We start from the raw sequence: 25,510 nt of genomic DNA on the forward strand, positions 1-25,510 counted from the left end.
CAAAGTCTGCAACGAGGTAGGTGGCATCAATTAGAAGGCCCTTATGTGAAGGCTTGGGAGATAATGTAGATCCTTTAGAATAAAAATGCCCTCCCCCCCCAAATACTTGCATGTCAAGTCCAATGGACCATTAAATATCTATAAATAATTTGGGACAGATATAGATAGATGGAAACAAAATACAATGAACCTCTGCTTGTTACCTGTCAAAATGTTGGTTGATGATTGCTTACACATGGTTTGGGAATATCTCTTACCATGAGACAAATCTACAAGCAAAATACAGTGTCTAATTCGTCTTTTCAAATATATCTCATATATTAATACTTGAAATTAATTATCCCGGAATGGTGAGCTGGAACTACTTAAATAAATGATTGACTATAGTATGGATATCAGGAAGACAAACTGGGTGTAGTAAGGTGATAGTCTTGATATGCTAGATACCAATAATTTTAAAGATGTTTAAAAGGACTATTTGATTTATTAATTGTATCAATATTACTGGGTCATATTATGTGCATGGTACTGTACTAGCTGCTAGGGACATAAAAATGAGTGGGATATAGCCTGTCCCTGGGGCCGTCTCATTTTGTGGAGCAGCAGGAGTGCCCCTGCGGAGCGACAGCGAGGAGAGGCCTGCGCAGGCGGTTCCGATTACTCAGAGGCAGCCGGCTGAAGGTGCCATCAGTAGCCAAATAAGTGCTCTGAAAAAATCATTGGTCAGTGGAAGAACAGGACCTGCCCTACTTGCCCCAAAGCATGTGGCTCTGTGCGCAGCACCAGCAGAGCCATGGGCTGCCAGATGTCAGCTCTGGAGGAAATGCGCCCCCACAGCACAAGGAGGAAACCTCTCCGAGCCTCTACAGAAGAGCTGGCAGAGCGGCCGGGTCACCCAGACGCCGAGAGGCTCAGCGCGGAGCGCGCGTGGAAAGCTGCCAGCTAGAGTCAGAACCAGGATCCCAGCTCTCCACGGTGTTTCCGACTCACCCACTCATTCACCTCTTCAGTCAAATTAAGTTCCACGAGGGCAGGGATTTTTGTGGGGTTTGATCTTCACCATTTCCCCAGCCCCTAGAACAGTGACTGACACAAAGGAGGCTGTTGGTAAATATTTATTCAGTGAGTGCATGGATGGGTGGATGGATGAATCCATTTAACTTACATCAAATGACTGCAGCCGCAGGTAACTGTAGCAAAAGTGGAAAGGGCAGAAGACATGGCAAGGCTTGTGCGCTTGCTGAAAATTTGTGGACTCAACAAATGACTTTTCGCATCCATGCCTTTTCACAGGAACATAAATCTGCAGGGGCTTTTTTGTGGAGAACAGGAAAGAGCACTGGGCTTTGAATGCAGGCTGATGTGGGTTCCCATTCTGGCTCTTTCAGACCTGGGAGGACCTCAGGCAAGTTCCTTACTATCCCTGAGTCAGTTTCCTCATCTATAAAATGGGATTCATACCTCCTGGGTAGCTGTGATGTGAGAGTTAAACAGAAAAACATGCAAAGCTCTGGACCCAGCTCCCTGTGCCCTCACCCCATTCTTCCAACCCCAGAGATGGGGTTGTGCAGAGCTCTGGTAGAGCTGTGGATCCCCAATTCCCCAGAGAGCCTTCCTGAAGTGCTTCCTGGGTACTCTTTCCTATTTCTCTTACTCCCTTCTGTCTCCCAGCAAGCTTCCCCAAGGAGCCTTCTTTACCTGCCCCAAAGAGAACAGTAATCTCTGCCCCCTCCTCGCCCTCTCAGCCCTTACTTTCCGTTCCATTGGCTGGTGGTTCAAATAACAGACGTCACCAAACTATTAACTGGAGTAGATGCCTTTTCTCCCTTACTTGGTATCCTGGTAGCCAATACAATGCCTTGATTCTGTCAAATGCTTAATAAATGCTACTCGGGATAACCCTCACTTCCTAAGCTCAGCGCACCCAGGCCATCAGTTGTTTTTCATGGCTGACACAGCACCGCATAAAACTGTGCTAGTATGCAGTCAGCCATAGCAATTCTCAAGAAGTCAATAAAACTGATTATCAGAAATCCTATACCTATTTTCAAAAACAACAAAATATTTGGGGGCATTATAAAAGGCAATGAAAACCCTAACAAGGAAATGGAATGTGCCTGGAGGATTGCCCTCAGTGTGCTACGAGGGTGGAGATGAGGGGAATCCTTTACTAATTCATGTTGGCTGATCAGCGAGGACACTTGGAGGCTCATTCTTGGCTTCTTCATGTATCTTACTCTGCACATCATGAGGCCACGAGATATCCCTTACTGCCCATAGCAGAATGCAATATTTAATTCTTACAATCACATTTATGAATGTACCCACTAGAAGGCAAATCTAGTCAGGAAGACTGGATTGCTCAGTAGAAAATTGGTCATTTCCAGCCACAGTGGCATCTGCTTACATATCATTAATCAGGTTATTGTCAACTAATCTGATTTGGTCCTTCAGATGACCAAAACAGTCATCCCCAAGCCAGGTGATCTAGTCAAATAGATCACGGATTAACAATATTGCTAGAGCTCCACTCTACGCTAAGTTGAATCCTAGGTAGTAGAGTAAAAATATAAAAGAATTAAAAGAAATGACACTTCTTTCAAAAAACACACAACCTAGATGGCCAGGTAGAATCTACTGAGCGAGAACGAGCTGAGGACACTTTAAGGCAGTGGTTCTCTGAGTGGCCTGCACAGCAGCAGCCTCAGCCCCAGCCCCAGCCCCACCTGGGAACTTGTTAGAAAGCCACCTTTTTAACCCAGACCTACTGCATCAGAAATGGGGCGGGCCCAGCAATCTGTCTTTTTAACAAGCCTTCCACATCATTTTGATGCACATTAAAGTTTAAGAAACACTGCTTTAAGTCAAACAAGCAAATTCAAGCCAACAAAAACCCAACAGATTACCCATGTGCTGAGTGAGGGCGCAGGCCTGTGTTAATCAGAGGTTCCTTAATGACCTCCCATTAAAGGTGCCGGGGGCAGGGAGGGGTCCAGGTTCAAAGTGGAAAACAGTTTAGCATAGAGTCAATTCTTAATTATTTTCATTACCACGTTTCAATTATTAGTGGCAGCTTCACTCAATTCCAGACTAATGCCTCTAATTCAGCCAAAACACTTTCAGACTACATTTATAAAATAAGCTAAATCAGCCTCAGGATGGTTTGCAATATATAAAGCCAAGTGCCAAAGACTTCTACTGCTTCCTTTCATTAACACGTATAATCAAGAGGTGCCAACCAGGACAGGTCACAAGAATTAAAATCATATGAAGTCAAGTCTAAGCCTGTTCCCCTACTAGTCTTAGCACAGGGTCAATTTGTGAGCATTGTGAACACAACGTCACGATCACATGTGGAAGACAGCATTGGACAGCCAGGCCCCCTGCAGAATTGCCGGTGAGCATGGCCTCTCCTGACTGCTTACCTGGGGCCTTTCTGGGGCCTGTCCATCAGACTAAGGCTTATTGTGTTTTGAACCTCGCTTCTGCCATGAGGTCATTTTGTCCCCGGAACTGTGGTTCCATGTTTCTGACCTTGGTTTGCTAACCTGACCCTAATTCCTGAAAACTTCTTTCTTTGTTGTTCTTGAATCTGGACTCCAACCTAACTATGATAAACCCAACCACACTCACACACACACACATGCATGCACACATGTGCCTATTCCTCTGATGCACAGAAAGCGAGAGGTCTACCCTTTCACTATAGATGCCCCAAAGAGGGAGATTCTATAATCTTCTGGAAATGGTTTTCTTGGAGTATTTCTATCCATCACCATAAAGACAACCATTATCCCCACTTTGTTAATTTACTCAACAATGTTTACCATAGCTGAATTTTTAATTACGTGGGTTCATAGAGATAATTTAAAGGAAAACACTTGCTCTGTATAGGATAACATGCTGGGCCTTGAAGAGATGGCCCCTGCACACTCAGGGAATGTGACAGAGGAATGGACTCCAACGATGTCCATGTCCTAACCTCAGAAACCTGTGGATTACCTTACAGGAGAAAAGGGACACTGCAGGTGTGTATAAATTAAGGCTCTTGAGATGCAGAGATTTTCCTGGATTATCTGCACGGGCCCAATGCAATCACAAGGATCCTTATAAGAGAGAGGGAGGAGGGCCAAAGTATGAGGAAGTGGTCACAAAGAAGAGGTCAGAGAAAGAGAGAGATCTATATTCAAGGATGTTACATTGCTGGCTTTGAGGATGAAGGAAGAGGCCATGAGCCAAGGAAGTCAGGGGACCTCTAGAAGCCTGAACAGGTAAGGGAACGAATCTCCCCTAAAGCCTCCAGAAGGAATGCCAAGGACTTCTGACCTCCAGAACTGCAAAATCATTAATTTACGTTGTTTTAACCTACTCAGTCTGTGATGATTTGTTACAGCAACAATAGAAAACATACAGGGAGTTTACAAGTCTTGTCCAAGTGAGAAGATGGCACAAGCAACTTTGAAATAATTCAGACAGTGACTAGTATAAAATAGAAATATAAAAATATAAAAAAATTGCTATGGAAATGCTGACAAAGTGAGTACTTCTGGCTCGAGAAGTTAGGGAAGCCTCCAGAAGGCTGGGCGTTCTGCTGGGCCCTGGAGGACTGGTAAGAGTTTAAAAGGGAGAGACCCAGGAAACAGCAGGAGCAAAGGCACAGAACTGGAAGGTACAGAATCAAACAAAAGGCAGACTGAGGCTCTTGTGATTGGCCATTTTCTCAGAAACAAAAATTACTTGATTAAAATTTATACATACCACTCAGAATATACTAGGCCTCTAAGTTTGTAAAAAAGAACTTGTAATAACAGTCAACAACTATATTATATGTGACAAACTATCCTGAGAGTTTAAATACAGAATACAGATCTTGGGTAAGAATCCCCTCTCTACAGAGAACACGTCACAGCCGAGGGTGACCCTGGCTCGTTTTCAGACAGGCAGGCTTGACAGGGACAAACAGAAAAATACTATGGGTCGATTAAAGTAAACGGAAAGGCAATTCTTTAAAGGGCATCTATTAATATTTACAAATTAGACATTTCCTACAACCTTTGCAAGCCAGCTAAACCAAACAACAGAATCCAGCTGAATGCACTTTGCAGACGGAAGGCTCTGAGGACTCATACTGATGCTGATGAAGAAGACATTGGAATCCAGTCTCTTTTTGGCAGGTTTTGGTTGTTTTGTTTGTCTGAAGTCAGAGCCCATGATTTTAAGTAACTGTGAATAGCTCTGATTTAGCCTAGGTTTCATCATATGGCAATTACCAAATAAAACACACTTTTAAGGGCCCCTGTTTTGCGAGTTGGAGAGTAAAGACTGGGACTGTCCAGATTGTTGATCTGCATTTACAAAGTCACCATGGAGCATCCTCTTGGCACTACTTACGAAGACAATGTCTTCCCAAGATGGTACCTGTCCTCAGGTGCCTCAGTAATTCTTGCCATCTTCTTTATCTTCTGGTACAATGGATTCCTTCGCGTGCTGTTCGCATTCATTCCAGACGAATTCATTGGAACAGCTACTCTCCACTGGCCTGCTCCTGTGAGAATGGCCTGGGGCTTCTGCAGAAGGGTCCGCATTCACACCGGAGGCGCCCGCGTCCTGGGGTGGAGCTGCATGCTGGGGACACCCACAGTCTTCCCGAGAAGAGCTGGGCCTATCACGAGTGTCCTCGTTTCTCTCGCTCCCCAGCTTTCCGTCAAGGCCCAGAAACGTAACCTCAGACTGGCTGCACTCAAAGGGAATTTTCTGAGCCAGTCTCTCTTTCCGCAAAGGTTGATCAGGAATCAGTGAGTGATTATTCTGTCTTTCATCATCTTCCACTGGAATACTGGGCACGTTATCCAACAATTGAGGAGAAGGGCACCTGAAGGACTTGAGTGAGGTGGGAGGATCTTCAGCAAAATATAAGCTGGCCTGAGTACTTTCAAGAGTAGCTAGGACCTAATTAACCAAGAAGCACACAGACATCGAGTTAAGCTTGAATACCCTTTCCTTTTACCTTTTTTCTGTCTACCTGTTAAGGAATGTGCTTTTATTTCCATGAGATCAGTTCTACTGTAGAATTTTCAATGAGAGGGTATTTAGCTAAACCCTTCATTTTAATGAGTAAATTAAGTGACTTGAAGCAGAGGATAACATAAACTGTGTTGAACTGAATATCAAGAGACCTGACCTTAGGCCTAGATTTGCCACCACTACTTTGTGACCTTGGGTGAGTCTCTTACCATTTTTTACTTCAATCTTAACATGTGGAGAATCGGAAGGGTTTGGGGGACAGTAAACCCAATCCATAGTTCTCAAATGCTGGATTTACATAGGGGAGTGTTCTTAAAATATAGATCCCTTTTCTCCAACCTAAAGATTGTCATTCAAAAACATGGAGATGGGAGCCCAGGAATCTGTATTTTTAAAGCTTCTCCATTTATTTGGTTATGCACGCCCAGCCAGGTGTGGCTCAGTGGTTGAGCATCGACCTAGGATCCAGGAGATCATGGTTCGATTCCTGGTCAGGGCACATGCCCGGGTTGCGGGCTGGATCCCCAGTTGGGGGCCTGCAGGAGGCAGCTGATCAATGACTCTCTCATCATTGATGTTCCTATCTCTCTCTCTCCCTCTCCCTTCCTCTCTCTGAAATCAATAAAGATATATTTAAAAAAAAAAAAAATTTGGTTGTGCAGCCCAATTTGAGAACCATTGACCTGCTATAAAATAACATACAACATACCTTCTCACACACATGCAATTTAAAAAATACATATAGAGAGTTTTACAATTTCAAAGTGCTTTACACACATCACCTCATTTAATCTGCACAAACAACACTATTATTCTCATTTTATAAATACCAAAGCCAAAGCTCAGAAAAAATAATCAATCAATATTACTAGTAGGTAAGGAGGTAAGGAGTAGAACTATTGTTACTTGACCCCAGATCTCTGGCTCCCAACTCCAAGTTCCCGCCACTGTACACCTCATAGCTCCTTTCTGGGCCCCAAATGCCAGGTCACACAGCTCTTACCAGTGGTGGCGCGCTTAGAATACAGCTCTCCTGACACCCAGGCCAGTGCTCTTTATATTCTAATGACATCAACTCCTTGTTTAAAACCCTCCCATTGCTCTGTGACAGACTCAGGACAAACCCCAGACTCCTAGAATAGAATTCATGTCCCTCTATCACCTGGAACCTTTTTTTATAACCACTGCTGCTCTTCCTTCCTCACATCCCATTTCCATGGCTTGAGGGCAGCAACTGTATCTTGGTCACTGTTGTATGCCCTGCACCCAGCACAAAGTCTGGCACATGCAAAGCAGGCACTAAATAAATATTTGTTTACTGAAACAAATAGATGAATAGATGATTAAATTGATAGACATATGAATAAAAAAACAAGAAGGGGATTACATACTGGATTTTTAATGGGCATCTCTCTTAATGAAGGCTGAATAAAATATTCTCTCCAAAGTACTCACTATGTCTCATCACCAAAATTTTTGTGTGCCCTGGTTCCACCCAGTAATGACCTCTACCAGAGTACCAGGTGATGATACTTTTAGATTAGAATTCTCTTTGGGGGGCTGGATTTGTCTCATTAATAAGGAATTTACTTACAGTTTACCCAGTTCAGATTTTCCCTGGTTCTATGGGCTCAGTTTTTAATAAAACTGTGTGTATACGTACTTCATCCATTGATGGTCTTAATTTTGCCCGCGTTGCAGCACACTGGCCTGCCAAAGAGAAGAGCTTGGCGGAAAAATTCCGAGGACAGGGAAACACTTTCTTATCCAGATATGAGAGACACGAATTGAGGCCTCTCTTCTCCATCAGTTCCATAAGGAGATCCCTCTAGGAAGAGAAGAAGACAACCTCACTTAGAGCTCTATCAGAAAAATGACCATCGTACCGAGAGGACAATTCTTACCAGCTGAATATGCTTCGGGTCATCTAACACCACGTTAGAACCTGTCAGAACTTCCATTATCACCTACAAAGAATATATAGAAAGTTAGCTACATACGTTACATATATATACACATAATTAGTAGTGACTATTCACCTTAACAATGAATATAGTTCATTATAATTAATGATTTATATTTTATTACTGATTGATTACACAAAATTAATGTATATGACAAGAAGTAACAGGAAATCATAGATCTAAAAGTTAAAGTCTTTTTTAAAAACTTGAATTTATTGGGTGACATTGGTTAATAAAACCATACAGGTTTCAAGAATACAACTCAATTTAGAGCATTCTTGGTACTTACGATGCCAAAGCTGTAGACGTCTGTCTTAGTGGACAGCTTGCCCTGTCTGATATACTCTTCTGGCATGTACCACAGATGTCTGCTGCCGCCGCTGCTCACGCTTATGGTGGAGCTCTGAGGCTCTAGGTGGGGTCGGAAGTGGGCCATGGCAAAATCAGTGAGTTTGGGTTGAAACTGATCATCCAAAAGTATGTTGGCACTAGAATGACAAGCCAGGACAAACAAGACAAGAACACCAAGACATTTTGGTGAACGTGACAAATGTTCACCTTCGTATCTGGTTAATTACAAACATGGACAAAACAGAGCCATCCTAATTTTCCATGAACTAGAGGACCAGTTTGCATTTTTCTTCAAGTATAAGTCCAGTGTTCTATAAAACCAAAAACAAAATCCTGACCTGGGAAGAGTGGGCACTTCGAATTTACAGCTACCTATGTGGATCTGGTGCCTAAAGCTGAAGCTTCGTCATTTGGAGACACTGAAGTGAACCAAAGCAGCTTTCCTGCGCTCCTCCTGCAGGTTATGAGCATATCGCCTGGGTCTTAATCAGATAATAACGCCTGTTATGTGCATGGAGCCCTGCTGTGGAATGCTCTGCCCACAGCCACTAGCCTGAGATGATTTCTGGAATCTTTAGTAGCCCCTGCCTCAAGGATAACCCTACTCCACTGACCCATCTCCATGGCTTTTTGTGTCTTTGAGTCTTACTTAAAATATAACCATCTACAGAGGCAAAGCGCATGGAGTCAATTTTAGCTGTTTGTCACATAAAAACCTTAATAGTCACTTAACATCTTGGGCGATAGTAAGCATGAGTTTGTTTGACCTTTGAAAGGCCGCCAGAACAGGGGTGGGAAAAGATAAGCCAAGGGGAGCCATGTTTCATGTGGCCCACACCTGGCTCTGTGGCCACTGGTGGATCACTTTGCCCCGGAAACCTCGGCAGCATCTTTCCTCACAAGTGAAATGAGGAAAACAACAGAACTCATATGGGGAATATAAATAACCTACTACTTGTCATATGGTGATGCTCAGTAAATGGGAGCTAAGATGAAAATTAGGAATTCCTCACAAGAAAGCTGATGGATGTTGATAGAAGACATGGGTGAGCTAAGAGAAACTTATCTACTTTCCAATTTTGTTTAGGGCTTGTTTTTTGTCCCCTGAAGCCAAAGAGACCTGCCCATCCCAAATGCCACGTGGTACATTTGGAGTACTACACAGTCTTATTAAAAGTGGTGATAGCTATAGGATAAAAATAAGAAATAATTTTTTTAAAAAATATCTTTTTATTGAATTATTTTAGAGTGAGAGGAAGGGAGAGGGAGAAAGAGATTCATCATTGTGAGAGAGAAATATTGATTGGCCGCCTCCTGTACCTACCCCAACAGGGGACCAAACCCAAAACCTGGGTATGTGCCCTAACCAGGAATCGAACAGGAGACCTTTTGGTGCATTAGACAATGCTCAACCAACTTAGCCACACCTGCCAGGGCAAAAATAAGAAATTCTTAATCCTGAACAAGTGTTGGCACTCACAGAAGTTCCAGAGTCCTGCTGTTCCAGGACAAGCAGGCTGCCAGGCAGGCCCTAGTCCACAGGTCTGAACTGCGGGCACTACTGTTATTCAGAATATTCAGAGCCCTGGTCCTATTTAGAGGATTTGAAACTGAGGCCTCAAGAATTCTAATCCAGACTCTTTGTAGGACTGAGTTGACAAAAGACAACATGATAGGGCTCCTGGGACCAGAAAGACACGCCTTAAGCTTTTTTTCACTCTCCCTCCTCTAAAGGCGGCAGGAGAATTGCAAAAGCCAAAGAGTCCACCTTCTGCACAAGCCCTAGAGCCCTTACCTGTCGTGTGGTCCTGCATTTAGGAGAAAGTCAAGGAGGGAATTAAATCACAAGCACAGTCCTTGCTTTCCTCTTTGCCTTGTCTTTTCTCTCCAGGTACTTCAAACTGGGCAGCTCCTAAGACGTACCACACACCTACATCACTCCTCACCCATTCTTTGTTTTTTTTTTCTTCATTTGGAAAACAGTATTAACTATCCTGACAGACTTCTGAAGATGAGGAATATTCTAGACCCAGATCCCACCTTCTCTCCAGCTCTCAGTAAGATCAGACGTTTAGTTCATAATTACTTCTGCCATGGGGTACGCTTCAGATCAAGGCTAGGGCTTCCTGAGATGCCCTGGTCATTTCTGAGTGCTGGGGTATTTGATGCAGGGGTGTGCCAGGTGTGCCAGGAAGAGAGGTTCACTAGCTCCCATTACCAGGACGGCCTCCCGCCCCTCCAGCCGCGGCTGCACTCAGAGCCTGGCTCTCTTCTGCACCCGCCCCCTCAGGTCAGCCTAGGAGGACAGCGAACTCCGAACGCCGGGTTTTCATTGTCCAACACCTCGCCCTCTCCTTCCTTCACCCCAGCTCTAAAGAAGCAGTGGAGCCCAGCCTATGAGCCTGAGCTCACGGTTCGATTCCTGGTCAGGGCACCTGCCCGGGTTACGGCTCGATCCCCAGCAGGGGGCGTGCAGGAGGCAGCTGATCAATGACTCTCTCATCATGGATGTTTCTATCCCTCTCTCTCCCTCTCCCTTCCTCTCTCTGAAATGAAAAAACAAAACATATTAAAAAAAAAAAGAAGATATAAAAGCGTAACTGAAAATGTTAGAACCAAGAGATGCAAAAAGCTGAATCTGTAGAACACTTGGCCTCCCTGAAGAGTAAGTCTTTCCTAAGGACAGAAGGAAAAAAAGTGTAACAACAAAAACCCCACGATCTAATCTATGTATCTGACCCTCAGCAGAACTGGGGAAGCTTCCAGCAGTTGGTGAAGCAGTTTCTGTAAGAGGTGAGCCGGGAACCACGATGCGTTCACAGCAAAACCCACGGAGGACTCGGGCCTGCGAGAGGCCATCCATAAGAATGCGAAATGGTCCTGGGGCACGGCGTTTACACTTTGAATAATGATATTTGGTGAAAAGACAAGTTGTGTACCAGCAGACCGTAGTGTGTAACATAAATTTTGAGTCCGGTGATTTACTCTGTTCTAAATAAAGGTTAATGGCAGCCGAGGAAGAAGGATGGTCTGTTTGAGGAAAGTGGGAATTGCAAGAGGCCCTTCAACAATCAATTCTGCCCTAATTCTTTCCCCTGCTTCAACCTCAAATAGAGTGTTCAAACATAAAGTGCCTTCAGCTCCATGCAGGTCAACTGAGCTCGTTTATCCTGTAGGGGTAAAAACAGACTAACAAAACAAAGACAACATAAATAACTAAAACCACGTAAGGGCACAGTGCAATAAAGGGGCAGCTTGCTAGCTATTGTGGCCACCAAAGACACGGATGAGGAACTTCCAATGGCCCACACTTGATTTAGTGTTTCTACGACCTATTTCTTCTATTCTTTCCCACAAGACTACTTACTGTAACAGGGAGACCTCTCTAGACCATTCTTCTAGCAGAAGGATCAGTGGTAGGATCACGGAGATGGGGACAAGCTTCCGCAAGGTGGTGGTTTATATCCTCACTCTGGGAATATTACTTAATCTCCCTCTTGCTAAGGGTCTTTAAGACAATTCTTTTTTGGGGAACTGAATGCCCCAAAGGCTACAAGAATTGCTTTCTTTGCTCACCAGTTTGTCTCCTGATTTAGTGGAAGCCTGTGGACCTTAAATATAAAGCAAGATGATACACCTAGATTATAATGCAGGATTTGAAAGTAAGTGCAAATACCATGTTTGACCTGTACGTGCATGATTGGTTTTTAAGGTATATTTATTTTTATAGGGTTTTATAGGGAGCTATTGGTGCCCAGTAGCCTAGTCCCTGAGTGCCTGACAACTCTCAGGAAAAGTCCAGACTCCACCCAAGTGGTCTTTCTTTGACAGCCTGTATCGAGAGGACATCTTGCTGTCTATGTGACTGTTGATGCAACACCAAGATACCCGTCACCAGATGAGGCAAGACCCAGTTTCTCCAGGAACCTGCAGATTTCTGGAACGGGGCACCCCTCCCCCCAATGCATCATGCAGTGCATCTGGCCGAAATGATGAGAACTGAAACCCTTGCTCCGCTTTGGATGATGCAGTTGTTTCTTTCCCAGTGAACCCAGGAGGGGCTCAGAGACAGCACATGAGTTTGTTTTTGCTTTGATGGGTGCTTCCTGAGTCCTACACTCTCTGGGTAAAGGCCCAGTCAATATGGGGTGTTCCTCCTGTGTGAAATTTCAATTCCAACCAAACTAGCTCAACTTTCCCTGAAGGTAAACAGATCTGATAGTGCTTAACCCACAGGGCTGTTATGAGGATTAATGAGAAAACAAGCAGAGTGCCAGACAACAGGGAAGGCCTGGAAATGTGCTTTGCAGGATGTGGGCTGGCTGTTGTCCATTGTACACACACTGGCTCACCTTAAAATCCCAGGGAACTTTGTTGAGTATCTCTAGAAGTTCAAGGACACCAATTTGAAATAACAAAAGTACTGGAGTTGCAGGATGACCCTGGAGCTCCGAGGGCCCTTGGGTTGACTAGTTTCAAAACATCAGCTGAGTTTCAGAATAGTTCCAGAGAAGTTCTGGAAGAATCTGACTAAATTAACATTTCCAGGTATTTTAAGACCATGGAGAGATCAAATATATAAATAGAAGAGGGAAATTTTTAACTTATCTAATAAAATTGGGATCCCTTAGGAAAAAATGGACATATTTAGGTATTTTAGAAGAAAGGAGGCTCTGAGGTGAAAATAAGAGAGTCTGAGGAAAAAGAGTTGTTTATACCTAAAATGTTTCTGGAAAACAAAAAGATTTTTGTGGGGGGAGAGGGAAAGGGAGGATGCTGGTTAATTAAACAAACAATTAGTCAAACAAACAAACAAACTTTGCATTTCCTGCAGGCTCTGCCATTCCTACTACATGCTGAGCTGGAGCCGGTCTCACCACACACCTCAGGTCTGGGAGTGAAGGCCGAGAGGCTTGGGTCCCCAGGCAAGTGGTCATGGTGTAGAAAGGGGCCAATTTGTGGCTTCCCACCCTCCTTCCCAACCACTCGGGGTTCTAGTCCCCTGCAAAGGAAACTCTCCATGCATTTACTACGGCCACACATCTCGGACCAATGTCCATTTTTAAAACTTCATTTTGAAGCCAGTGCACCCCCCCCCCCCCCCCGGCCCCTCTTCTTTCCCAGACCTCTTCCCTCGTATGAAAGGCTTGCACTTGGCAGGAGACCAACGGCCACATAAATGGAAGAGAGATAATCTTACAGGAAACATCAGAAATGTTCGCCAAGATTATCTCCTCGCTTTGGAAACTAACAGGGATGAACGTCTGGGATGAAAAATGCCGAAGGTAAAATGCATTTGAATTTAAGATCGCTCATAAATGTGAAAACAATGCAGCTCGCTAAGGGATAGGATGGAAATAGCAAGAAGGCTCGCTGCTTTCAGAAGCTTTTATGTGATCCCGTAATTCAAAAACATCTCCGTTCCCCAAATAAAAGTAGGAGGTCATTTGTCAAGAACAGAGACTTCAACTCTTCCAGATTCTTTTTCTTTAAATCCTTTCCTCCTCAAATTCCACCATCTGGAAATAAAGTTTTGTTTTTATAACATTCTCTTTGAACAGTTCAAACTACTAAGACATTTTTGGGCAAACTAAACCACCAGGCTTCTCGAAAATACCTTTCGCACGTGGGCTTGGCTTCCTCCCTGGGTGTCCTTGACTGAGTGTCTCCGCAGAAGCTTGGACCAGGCAGGTTCTGGGTGCAGGCTCTAGGCCACATCTCCACCTCAGCCACTGCCTGCTGCCATTCTCACCAGCATTTCCAAACCCGCACGTGTTAATTCTGCTCTCCTTTCCTGCCCCATGTCCTTTCCTGCCCCAGGTCCTTGTCTCTGCCTGATGAAGCCAACATGCCCCCAGGAGTCCCGGCCAGGGATGACTACTAATCACCGAATAGGAGCGTGACTGTTGGACCCACACAAAAGTGGAACCCGGCCTCCCTTTTCCATCTGCAGATGTGTGACAGAGACAGGCTACAAATTTCTAGAAGTCTCAGCCTTGCCCCGCCCCCCTCCCATCAAATTGATATAAGAGCAATGATACCTAAACTCAGGGTTGCTGGGAGGATTAATAAATTGTTCAGGGGGCTTTCAGGTCAGGTCTAAAGTCCTCCGGCTTTCACTGAGCTCCCCGATCTGTCTGCAGGCAGGGAGGACTGCACTTTCTGATGTTTAAGGGCTTTCTTTCTTTTTTAAATTTTTTATTGAGGTAACATTGGTTAATAACATTACATAAATTAAACTTCAGGTGTACAACACTGTCATTTGATATCTGTATACACTAGAGCACGCTCACCACCAAAAGTCTGGTTTCCATCCGTCCCCATACATTTGGTCCCCTTAAGTCCTGTTGCCCCCCACTCCCTTCCATGGGGGCTTTCTTTACACTGTTCCCCTCACCTGCAAAGTACTCCCCCTCCCTAATTTTTATCCAGGCCTCTATGCAGCCTAAGATTCACTTCTTCCACGAAGTTTTCACTCGACGGCTCTGCATTCTAGCGGCCCACCTTCCTCCAGGTGCCGCTGCACAGCCTGCCCACACCACGGCTCTTACTCAGAGCGCAGCTCACGTCGTGTATGGCGCATGATGCTGAGTCCACACATGATAGTAAGCAAACATCTGCTGATATAATCAGTTCGTTAAAACCGTAAGTAGATTACACCGCGCTTCATATGGCAAATATGTGGCCCAACTGTTGCCCAAACACCCTCCCATACTCTTGGCAGACATCACTGATTGACTTCAGAGTGCACCCCCCCAGATTCCCTTTCTACACTGCAGGAGGGGAATCGCTGCCAATCAATCAAAGGTGAAATGTGAGATAAAACGGACTTGTCATCGCTGCTGTAGTACAGTCGCTCATTTTTCAGATGAGGTAAATGAGACCCATGTGGTTGAAATGATGTATTCTATGCAAAACAGCTTTTAAATGGCAGAGCTAGAAAAGACTAAAGCTTAGCCCTCCTTTTTCCCTGTTCGGTGCTCTTTCGATTTACTATAGTTAACTGAGAAAAACTTCTTTTTATTCAGCTACTTACAAAAGACTGTTGATTACAAAGCAGAATTGAAATGAACTTTTATCCCCTCTTTTCTTTTAGTGAATATAGATAATTTCAGTGCAAAATAGTGGCTGAGCGGGTCACAGGAAGACAGATTTTAGCTCAATATAAAGGAAGCTCTAGTCATTAGAGCTGTGCCCAAATGGAGCTCTGCACGGGCCCGGGACTGGCTGGGTGAGACACTTGGGAAGTGGAAGAGGCAGCCTCTGCTAGGTGGGAGAAATTACAGTTTATTGCCAAGCTCTGGGCGGTGCTTTGTATAGATTACCTCACTCCATCCCCACAACCTGGGAGGAGTGCAGGAGTAGCCAGACCGAACCTCAGGGAATTTAAGGAACTTACTAAAGGTCACACTGCTAACAAGTAGTAGAGCAGGGATTTTAACTGAGATCGTCCTGACACTCAACCAGTGACCAGAGATGGAGACAGCAATGACATCACTGGGTTGGTTCTTAAAAAGGGGGAAGGAGAGCGAAAAGACTCTGGGAAAGAGGCAATTCAGGACTTTGCATAACCTGCTCTAGGATGAGCAGCCTCTGAAGGTGGCTCCTTAACGTAGCTGAACGCATCCTCACTCTGAAGCTGGTCAGGGTAAAGCGTGACCAGGATTTAAAAAATGTAGGGTCACACCCTTCTCCTGCCACAGTCCCTAGATCTGGGTACAGAGCACAGTACAAAAATAGGCAGGTGCAGTGTCACAGAATTTGCAAGAAGAGGTCTAACTTGAGATCAACCCAGCTGGCTCTGAACGTACAAATGTGAAGAAAACCGTGGCCTGAGAGTGTGAGGCAAGACCTGCGCTTGAACCGGATTTCCTGGGCTCCTTCCCCGTCATCTCCAGTGATGGTACAGACACCATTTCATTGTGCTTAGACAAAGGCGCTGCTCACACTTGGGGCTCCAGGCTGCAGGATAATGACCTCACAATCTTCATTTCTTAAACCACAAAGGCGAAGGTTACCAAGCTTCTTTGTGGATGGAAGTAATTACAGAGAACGAATGAAACAGAACTTTCAGACATCACTTAGTAACTAGACTCCCCCTTGGAATTTCTTCTGCTTCTTTGGTTTGAGATAGAAAGGTCTGATGCCAAGTTTTTTTCCCCTAATAAATATTATTTTTATTATAAAGTTATAATAAATGTATAATTTTTATAATATAAAATTGTATAAAATTATAATAAATTTTATAATTATTAAAATTTTTAAAAAATGTAACAGAAAAACTAAGCCATTAAGTAAAAAGCTACATCTCTCTGTCTAATAAAGCCTTATTTATATCTTACTGTTTACTTTTAATCTATTTTATAATTCATAAATCTGTAACACTACAAGTTATAATCACGTGCTCTATGCTACTTCAGTTTGGCTTTTTTCACTTAATCTCACTCCATGCACACTGTTCCATGTTATTTCATACTATTAAAAACATTTTAAACATCAAATGATGTACAATAAACTCTTCTGTGATTCATTAGTCTGAGGCCCAGCTGCAGGAAATAAAGGCAACAAAACTGTCTTCATTTCTCCAACAGAAGCAGAGCCCTGACTTATCAAAAGGTCACTGTTGAACATGTTCTGAAATGTCCTTTTTCAGTCACTTATCAGGGCTGTGCAACAAAATGACATATCTCCTAGAAGCTGCCTTTCCTTACAAAGAATTAAGAAATTTATATGACAAAGGCAGAAGAGCAGAGATTCCTAAAAGCACTAGGCTGTATAGCGAGGAACCAAGAGGCAGAGAGGCCCACATTTCGAGCAACATGAAGGATTCATTTAAGAGAGACTCGGGAGGGTAATCTAGGTCAGCCAATTCACGTTTGGCCACGACTGCTGGAGGCTGAATATCATCACCGCCTGACAGATGCTCAGTCCTTGAATGAAATGAGTTGGCCTCATTCCAGTTTCTAGAGAGCAGGTGTGCACATCACCAAAGGAAGTGGGGAAATCTAGTGCTATCGATGGCACTAATTAACATCTTTGATGGCAGGCTTAGCAGAAAGTCCAAGGGTTCAGTGGCTATGAAAGAGGCTGACTTGCCCTGGAGCGGACAGGAACACACTGATGAGAAATTGTGAAACCACAATTCTCAGTAAATGACAACAGCCCCAGAGCCCCACACCCTGACACATGTCTACAGATAGTTATGTTGAGTCTTTCAACCCTTTGGAAAACCCAGAAAGGCAACAATCACTGGCAGACCCTTCACCAACTAAAACAAGAAAATATGGTGCTAGCTGAATTTAAACCCTGCCTCTCCCATGAAATTCTCCCTGTCTCTGATCAGATATCTTTTGGAATTCTGTATCTCTGTTACCCATCAGGCACTCACCTAGCAGTGTTACTTAGATGATTTTATAGTTTAGCACATCCAAACAAGTACTGGGATACTCGCCTGGAATAAACTGCCTCCTTTAAAACTGTGATATCACTTAAGAGATTCCAGAACATTTCTCATGACACCTATACCCCAGGGAAGCCTCGGAGTCCCCTTAGAGAGCCTTGCTTATCAAATCTAGGTCCTCAGACTAGTTAGCACTCAAGGCTCTATCCAACCCCTGATCACATTCCTTACTTCTCTCTGGTCCTATCTTTCCTTATTCCAATCTCATCTTTTCCTCTCCAACCCATCAATTTGTGTTGCTTTCATTATATGGTTGGCGATTCTTTACTCTGTTCCCTTGAACATATTACCTCCACCAGGAATATTATCTTCCCTTCTTTCAACTAACCCACCACCGTGACCTATCTCCTCAAAGACTTGGCTTGGAACTATCTAATTAGAAGAAAAATGTTCTTGGACCAACTGTGCATTGGGCAGTTAGTATTGCACTGTATACTTTCTGAGTCTGTTATTTCTCTGATCACCAGGTTGAACCTTCAAGGACAACACTATGATCACCATCTTCCCCCAGCGTGGTCTAACACAATGCTCTGCACACAACAGATGTTCCATAAATATTTGTGAACTAAAATGAATGCAATTTTTTAAAAGGTTCAATATGTTAGTTAACACAGAAGTGATTTTTTTAAAAAATAGAGCTTAGTCAGTGGGTCCATTTTTCAAATACAATAAATTGATAATGGGGGTCAAGTGTTACGGACTGAATGCTGTGTCTCTCCCAAATTCATATGTTGAAACCCTAAACCCAAGATGATGGTATTAGAAGGTAGCTCCTTGGGAGGTGATTAGGTTATGAAGGTAGAGCCCTCACAGCTAAGCATGAGAGGGATTAGTGCCTTATAAAGAGGCCCCAGAGAGATCCCTTGTCCCTTTAGCCACGTGAAGACACAGAGAAAAGATAGCTGTCTGTGAACAGAAAGTGGGTCCTCACAGACAAAGCACAGGCCGGCATCATGATCTTTGATTTCCCAGCCTTCAAAACTGTCAGAAGTAACTGTGTGCTGTTTATATGCCACTCACTCTATAGCATTTTGGTTGTAGCATCCTGAATGAATTAAGACCGTAAATAAGTGAGAAGTAAAAGGACTGATTAGCCATCAGATCTCTTAGCCTCCTCCACTGCTATTCCTACCGCTTCTTGAACAGTTGTAACAGGAGCTACCATTTGATGAGCGTAGACTCTTTGCCAAGCACCGTATCATTTTACCCTAAGATAGAAGCTATTATTTTTTTATCAGCATTTTGCAGAGGAAAAAACTGAGGCTTAGATAAGTCAAGCAATTTGCTCAGAATCACATTTTTTAAATTTAATAAAAATATGATGTTTAATGTTAACAAATATGAATGTTCCAATTAACCCAATAAAAACCCCAAAACCAAAACTAATAGATATGCAAGGAGAAAAGTACGGAAAAAAATTAAAAGGAAGATTCCATCCAACTTTTTTTTTTTTTTGCTAATCATACCAGCTTTTTAAAATTGTTGACAGTATTACAGATGTCCCCCATTTTCCCCCGCTTTGCTCCCCTCCACCCAGCCCCTGCCCTACCCCAGGCCTTCACCACACTATTGCCTGTGTCCATGGGCTATGCATATATGCACATACATTCTCTGGTTAATTTCTTCTGTCCCCCCAACACCCCTCCCCTCTGAGACTCAGTCTGTTCTGTGCATTCATGTCTCTGGTCCTATTTTATTCGTCAGTTTATTTTGTTCATAGATTCCACATATAGGTGAGATCATGTGATAATTGTCTTTCTCTGACTGGTTTATTTCACTAAGCATAATAATCTCCAGGTCCCTCCATGCTGTCTCACAGGGTACAAGATCCTCCTTTTTTACAACTGCGTAGTATTCCATGGGGTAAATGTCCCACAGCTTTTTGATCCACTCATCTACTGATGGGCACTTGGGCTGTTTCTAGACCTTAGCTATTGTAAATAGTGCTGCTATGAACATAGGGTTGCATAAGTTCTTTCTGACTGGTGTTTGGAGATTCCTAGAATCACATTTTAAGTGGAAAGTCAGATTCTACTGAACTAAGAAGATAGGATGGAGAGGTGGGTAGTAAAGTACATGAAAAAGAAGAATCACTTGGTCACTTTGCAGAGTGGCATCCAGTCAAATATTCCTGCACAACTGTGGTGGCTGCAGTGGTGTGGCCCAGGTCCCTCCTTCAGGATCCAGGGAGGCACTCACTCCCGAACTGGGGAGGGGTGGCTGCTGACAGCTCACAGCTAAGCCTCAACCTGGGATGTGTCCTTGGAAGAAGGGAGCTGCCTCAGCCAAGTTAGAGCCCCTTTCAGGGCCAGTCAGATGAAGGGGAGCACCTGGACTCACTTTAGGATATTTTTGAAAGGTCACCCCAACTTCAGTGGTCCCCATGGCATCGGCCAAGGCCTCCAAGACAACATTCCAGCTCAGCTTCTCCAATCACCCAAGTCTACCTTTCTCCTTCCCTCCCCCACATTTGTTGTTCCTGAGAGCACACCTTAAAAATCTCCTGAAGGCAAATTTCTGCCTCTGAGCCTATTTCCTGGGAACCTATCTGAAGACACTAAACATTAGTGGGAAAGCAGAAATCAGGGTCCATAGTCTGCACTCTAACCTAAAACCAGGAGCGAGATGCTGGAGGGGCACATCCATCCTTACTTACTGTTAGCTGTGGAAAACCTTGTGACTGGGGTAGAGCCTGGATGTGTACCCCTCCACCCCAATATTCCCTTTGTTCCAGTCGGTGGCCTTCCCTGTCCCCCTCTCCCATCAACTACCAAAACCTCCATACCTCTCCCTCATCACCCCTCTTTATTATCAAGCTGTGTTTTCAGGAGAGGATTTGATCAACTTAGTCACGCAAAAGGAAAATTAAATTCATGTATTATTGCTTGGGATTGAAAATAAGCTCACACTCATTTTAAGTTTAAACCAAGGGAAGGATATGTATAGCAAAATTCCAGATATTTATTTATTTACTCAGTTAAAACATCTGAGCACCTGCTGGGCAGAGCTGGATGAGAGCTGGGTGGAAAGGGGACTGTCTGAGGTTGGAAGGGCCACCTCGGCTTTGTAGAACCCCAATGGCTGACATCACTGACCTCTCAGACCTCCTCTGTCCAGCTACATCCCAGGTGGCATGAGGGTGCACTAATTTTATGCTGGTTTCTGGGGTAACTAGCAGCCAATGAACTACCACATTGCACCAGGCACAGGCATCTACCTGGGTGGTGCCCCCACTCCTCCAGGACTAAATGAAAATCTTGTCTTTTCATGTGGAGTTCATTTCATCAGCAAAACAGAGATATGCAACCAGTCCCTCTTCTGTCAACTCAAAAAAAAAAAAAAAAGGCACACTAAAAGCTTTTCCCCCCCAAGATACTAGGAGTTGGCTCAGAAGAGGCAGCAACCTTTTGGATTTAGTCTTCCCTGCTCTTCAGCAGAGGCGTATTTAGCTACTTTTGGACAAATTCAAGGTGAAGGGCACGTAGGAAAAATTCATAGGGGAGGTTCTGCTATAGGCTCTCTACTCTCTGAATGATTCTGTGTCTACTGGAGAAGAAGAAAGATGGAAGATGTTGCTTCTAATTTTCTCATGGCTCAAAAGTGAACACAGGTGTTGCCGCTCAGCTTGTCACAGATGAATACATACGGCCGCGAGGCAGCAGGCTCAGTGGAACCAGCAGGACACTGGAGACTCGAGGACAAAGGATTTTAATTGTCACTTACTACTGTTATCTTGCTAGAAATCCCCATCTACAGCGTGAAGTCTGATTCTCCTGCAGTGATGACAGGGGCTTTCAGGTGCCACCTAAAGCTCTGGGAGAATTTACCTTGATATACTGCCACAGATGACCGAGCAGGGGACCATGGTGTGCAGGTACTGAACGGCTTTGGCTGTTCCTATTAATACGCTGATTCGAGTGTGCCAAGAGAGTGGGGCTGTGTTACCCTAGAAAGACAACAGTAACTGCTTTAGTTGCACTTACTGAGTAAAAGCCAGGTACTCGTTACACAGGAGTATGTCAGAAAGAGACTGCCGGTGAGTGAGGTGGGCTGGGTTTACAGGAATGTATTTTTAATTCAAGAGAGTCTTTCTTCTTCTCCCAATGATGGTTCTAGGCCTTTGTAGCCAATGAAATACGTAATGATGTTAATATTAGCTTAATCAAAATATGAATAATACGGCAATTATGTTTAAAAGTTCATTGAGTAAGATTTTTAAATTACTGGTGGCATAGTAGTGTGGGTAATTGAGAATAACCTGGTTTTATTTTCAGCTTAACTGAAACGACTTATTTAATCAATTTTTAAACTTATATTTCAAAAACATCTTATGAGGAATCATGGCAAGTGTTCAACCTCCTTCTCTTTAAGGTGTCTATCACTTTTATGTCTATTCTTTGTATTGAATGGCACCTTGGTAAAGTCATACAAATAAAAACTATCTGCGAAGTAAGGTCATGAATGTAAACTCATTTGAGATGTAGACTCGATAGCGAGTAAGGACCCAGTAAATCTTTTGGCCACCATGTGGCACAGCACACAGTAGCTCAGGTATGTTTGCGGCCTTCTACAAGGAAGGAGTTAATTCCCGGAGAAGTCCTCTGCCTCCTCGGGAAGCCCAGTGCGGGCGGTCCCCTCGTGTGAACACGCAGCTGGCCTTTGGTCCTCACCAAAGGCTTCAGCAGCTCCCCAGGGGCTGCAGGGAATCCCCAGGGGCAAAAAGGGTAACAGGAATGACTTACTACACATTGTAATCTGTCAAAAAGTGATCCGTTTCTCATGTATGGATAAACCAGGCAGAACTTCTCACCCTCTGTAAAATACACAGACAACTCCAGGATGTTTGGATGACGAAATCTTGAAATAAAAAATATTTAAATTCATCAAATTGCTTATTCAAGTAGGAAAAAAACCACATGCTGTTTGGGGGATGAAGAACAGGTCTAAAGCAGAATATAAATTTGGCCAAGGGAGAAGTAATTTCATTGGATACATGACACGGATTGGCTTTCCAAATCGGTCAAAAGTGTTCTGACAAATACTAGCCACTCTTTGATTGACTGTGACCATGCAAATACAAATAAAATATTCAAATAAAAGATAGAAAATTTAAGAAAGTGAAGAGCTCTTAAGATTTGGGGTATTGGGAACTTTACAACAAACAGACAACAATATTCAATATTAACTTATTTTTATCAGCAGAAAACTCAATACAATTTATTTATTAAATAAATAAAGATAATGCAACTGAAATTATCTATAGAATTGCTTTAGGTAGACACCTGTAACTTAAGCCACCAAAAGAGAAGAGCACAGAAGACTAGTTTTCATTCATCTGTTTATTGAGAGCTACTTTGCAGGTACTGTACTAGGTATCGGTCACACAGGTGAAAGAGATAGCCAGTGTCTTCACAATGCTTGTATTATTATCTAAAATCCAGTTTTATGTTTGATGATGAAAAACATATCACTGATTTTTAAATCATAGAATTCTATGTGAGTGTAAGATACACTTTTCAGGCTCCTTTCCTGAAAAGCTCTATTCCTTAAATTTGTGCCATCACTGTGAAAACCAATGGAACCCAGGTAGCGCTATGAAATGTAAAACATGTGAAATTCAACACATACTGTGAATTCAGTTCAATTCATCAGTTATTTATTGAACACCTACTATGTTGCAGGCATGCTTGGGATATTGAAATAAATAAAGCTTTTAAAAAAATGGTTCTATTTATAAAGGCCTATTATTTGTTTCTTCAATAGCAAAACTGTGTCATAAAACATACACATATATAGATATCTATATGTAGGTATCTATCTATAGGGAGGTTATCTATCTATCTGTCTGTCTATATCTCCTTCTGAGTCCTTCCATTCCCCTTTTCTCAAGAAAGGGTGTATGTATGTGTGTGTGTCTACAAACATACACACATACACAAACACACAGAGAGACTTTTATTCTTAAATAAGTGAATAACTGTGACACAGGATCCCTGCACTTACTATGATTCAGGTCATATCTATAAAATGAAAAGCAATGAACTGAAAAGGAACTGAGTTTTGGTGTATTTGGTTGCTTAAATAGCTGATCTATGCCACTAGCTGGTTGATTCTCCTGCAGTTTAAAATAATTTAATGAAATAGAAAACTTTTGGAAAGTAGTAGGTTGAAGGCCTTGTATAGACACAGACATGGCTCTGCTCTCTTGCTCACAGAGCAGAAATGACCATTTGCTTATTTTTAAGTATTACTGACCAAGCAGAAAAATGGTTACTTTAGAAGTTATCAAAGTATGGAACATGGAAATGCCATAAGCAATGATTGCTGGTTTTAATTCTATGGACCCATCTCACCCATCCTTTCACTAAAAAGTTTTAAGTCAGTGGGGTTTTAGATTATATAGATCTGAAGGGCAGTAAGTCAACAAATAATCGGAGTGTCTACTGCAGATAAAACATGATGCAAGGACAGACTTGAACAACAGACAAACCTGGGTTTGAATCTCTGGTTTTCTTTTTATCAGCTGTGTAAATGTGGACAAGTTATTTAATCTCTATAAAACTGTATCGTGTTACCCCCCCAAATCCATATGTTGAAACCCTATTTCCTGATGTGATAATGTTTCAAGATGAGGCCTTTGGGAGACAATCAGAGTTATATGAGGTCAGAGGGTGGGGCCCCAAGAAGAAACACCAGAGAGCTTGCTCCCTCTCTCCACCATGTGAGGACAAAACAGAAGGCAGCCATCTGCAAGCCATGAAGAGAGTCCTCACAGGAATCAAAACTGCCCTCACCTTGGACAGCCCAGCCTCCAGAACTGTGAGAAAATAAATCTGTTGTTTAAACCAGCCAATCTATGGAAGTACATAAAATACCTACTTCCCAAGATTCTTATGAAAATTAAATTAAAGGTTAAACATTTAGCAAAGTCCCAAAACCTCAGAAATTATTAGCTTCCTTCCCTTTCCTTGAAGAAGAAGCGGGGAGGGGAGACTCAGAAGCCACATTCTAAGGACTTTACAATTCTATTTAAGGCACAAGGATTAAGCAGTTCCCTTAATATTAAACTAAAAAAACAACAACAATTCATCCTCAGGTCTCAGCTTAGATGTTAGTTTTTCTAAGGAGCCTACTCTGTGTCCACTCCCCCTCCCGTGAAGTTACTATTTCCTGTTTCTTCAGTGCTCTGTACCTCCTCATCTTATCACTTAATATACTGACATTGCCTATTATGTACTTTTCCACTAATCCCACTTCAAACATCTCACGTACTATGTTCTAAAAAGAGAAGACTGCACCTGACTCATTCATAAGTAAATCTCTGAGAAGGGGGAGACAAGATGATTTAGGAAATAAGTTGGATCTTGTTAAAAAAAGATACAATCTACCTCATTTTCTTCATCTGTAAAATGGGGGTAATAGCAGTATTTACCTCATAGGTAAGTTGATTATCACATAGGTAATCCTATGATTACCTCATAAGATTAAAGAATTAGTACATGTAAAGTTCTTGGTAAATAAATATTAGCAATATAAATAATAACGATGGCACATGAAGAATATTCAACATCATAGAACTGTTAATTCTCTCTAAATAAATATATAAATACTTTACCAGAATAAATCCAAATGAATCAGATATATAAATGTAAAAAATAAAATAATAAAAGTACTTGGAAAAAATGGCAATATTATTTTATGACCTCTCACC

General features: G+C 42.9%; 1 protein-coding gene across 9 annotated transcripts in view; it reads right to left on the bottom strand.

Annotated features, from left to right (window-relative positions):
• Nucleotides 1-1,099: 1,099 nt before the first annotated feature.
• IRAK3 (interleukin 1 receptor associated kinase 3) overlaps nt 1,100-25,510 on the bottom strand; it is an 81,974-nt gene continuing 57,563 nt past the window's right edge. For all 9 annotated transcript variants that reach the window (XM_081128646.1, XM_081128647.1, XM_081128643.1 and 6 more), the window contains 6 exons: nt 22,542-22,656; nt 21,627-21,745; nt 8,278-8,476; nt 7,929-7,991; nt 7,688-7,852; nt 1,100-5,949 (listed from right to left, as the gene is read on the bottom strand). In XM_081128646.1, the coding sequence (XP_080984772.1) occupies nt 5,434-5,949; nt 7,688-7,852; nt 7,929-7,991; nt 8,278-8,476; nt 21,627-21,745; nt 22,542-22,656 (1,177 nt within the window). In that variant the 3' untranslated portion in view covers nt 1,100-5,433. The remainder of the gene's footprint in view (nt 5,950-7,687; nt 7,853-7,928; nt 7,992-8,277; nt 8,477-21,626; nt 21,746-22,541; nt 22,657-25,510) is intronic.

This window comes from Miniopterus schreibersii (genome assembly GCF_964146895.1).
Source record: "Miniopterus schreibersii genome assembly, chromosome: 2".
NCBI lineage: Eukaryota > Metazoa > Chordata > Mammalia > Chiroptera > Miniopteridae > Miniopterus > Miniopterus schreibersii.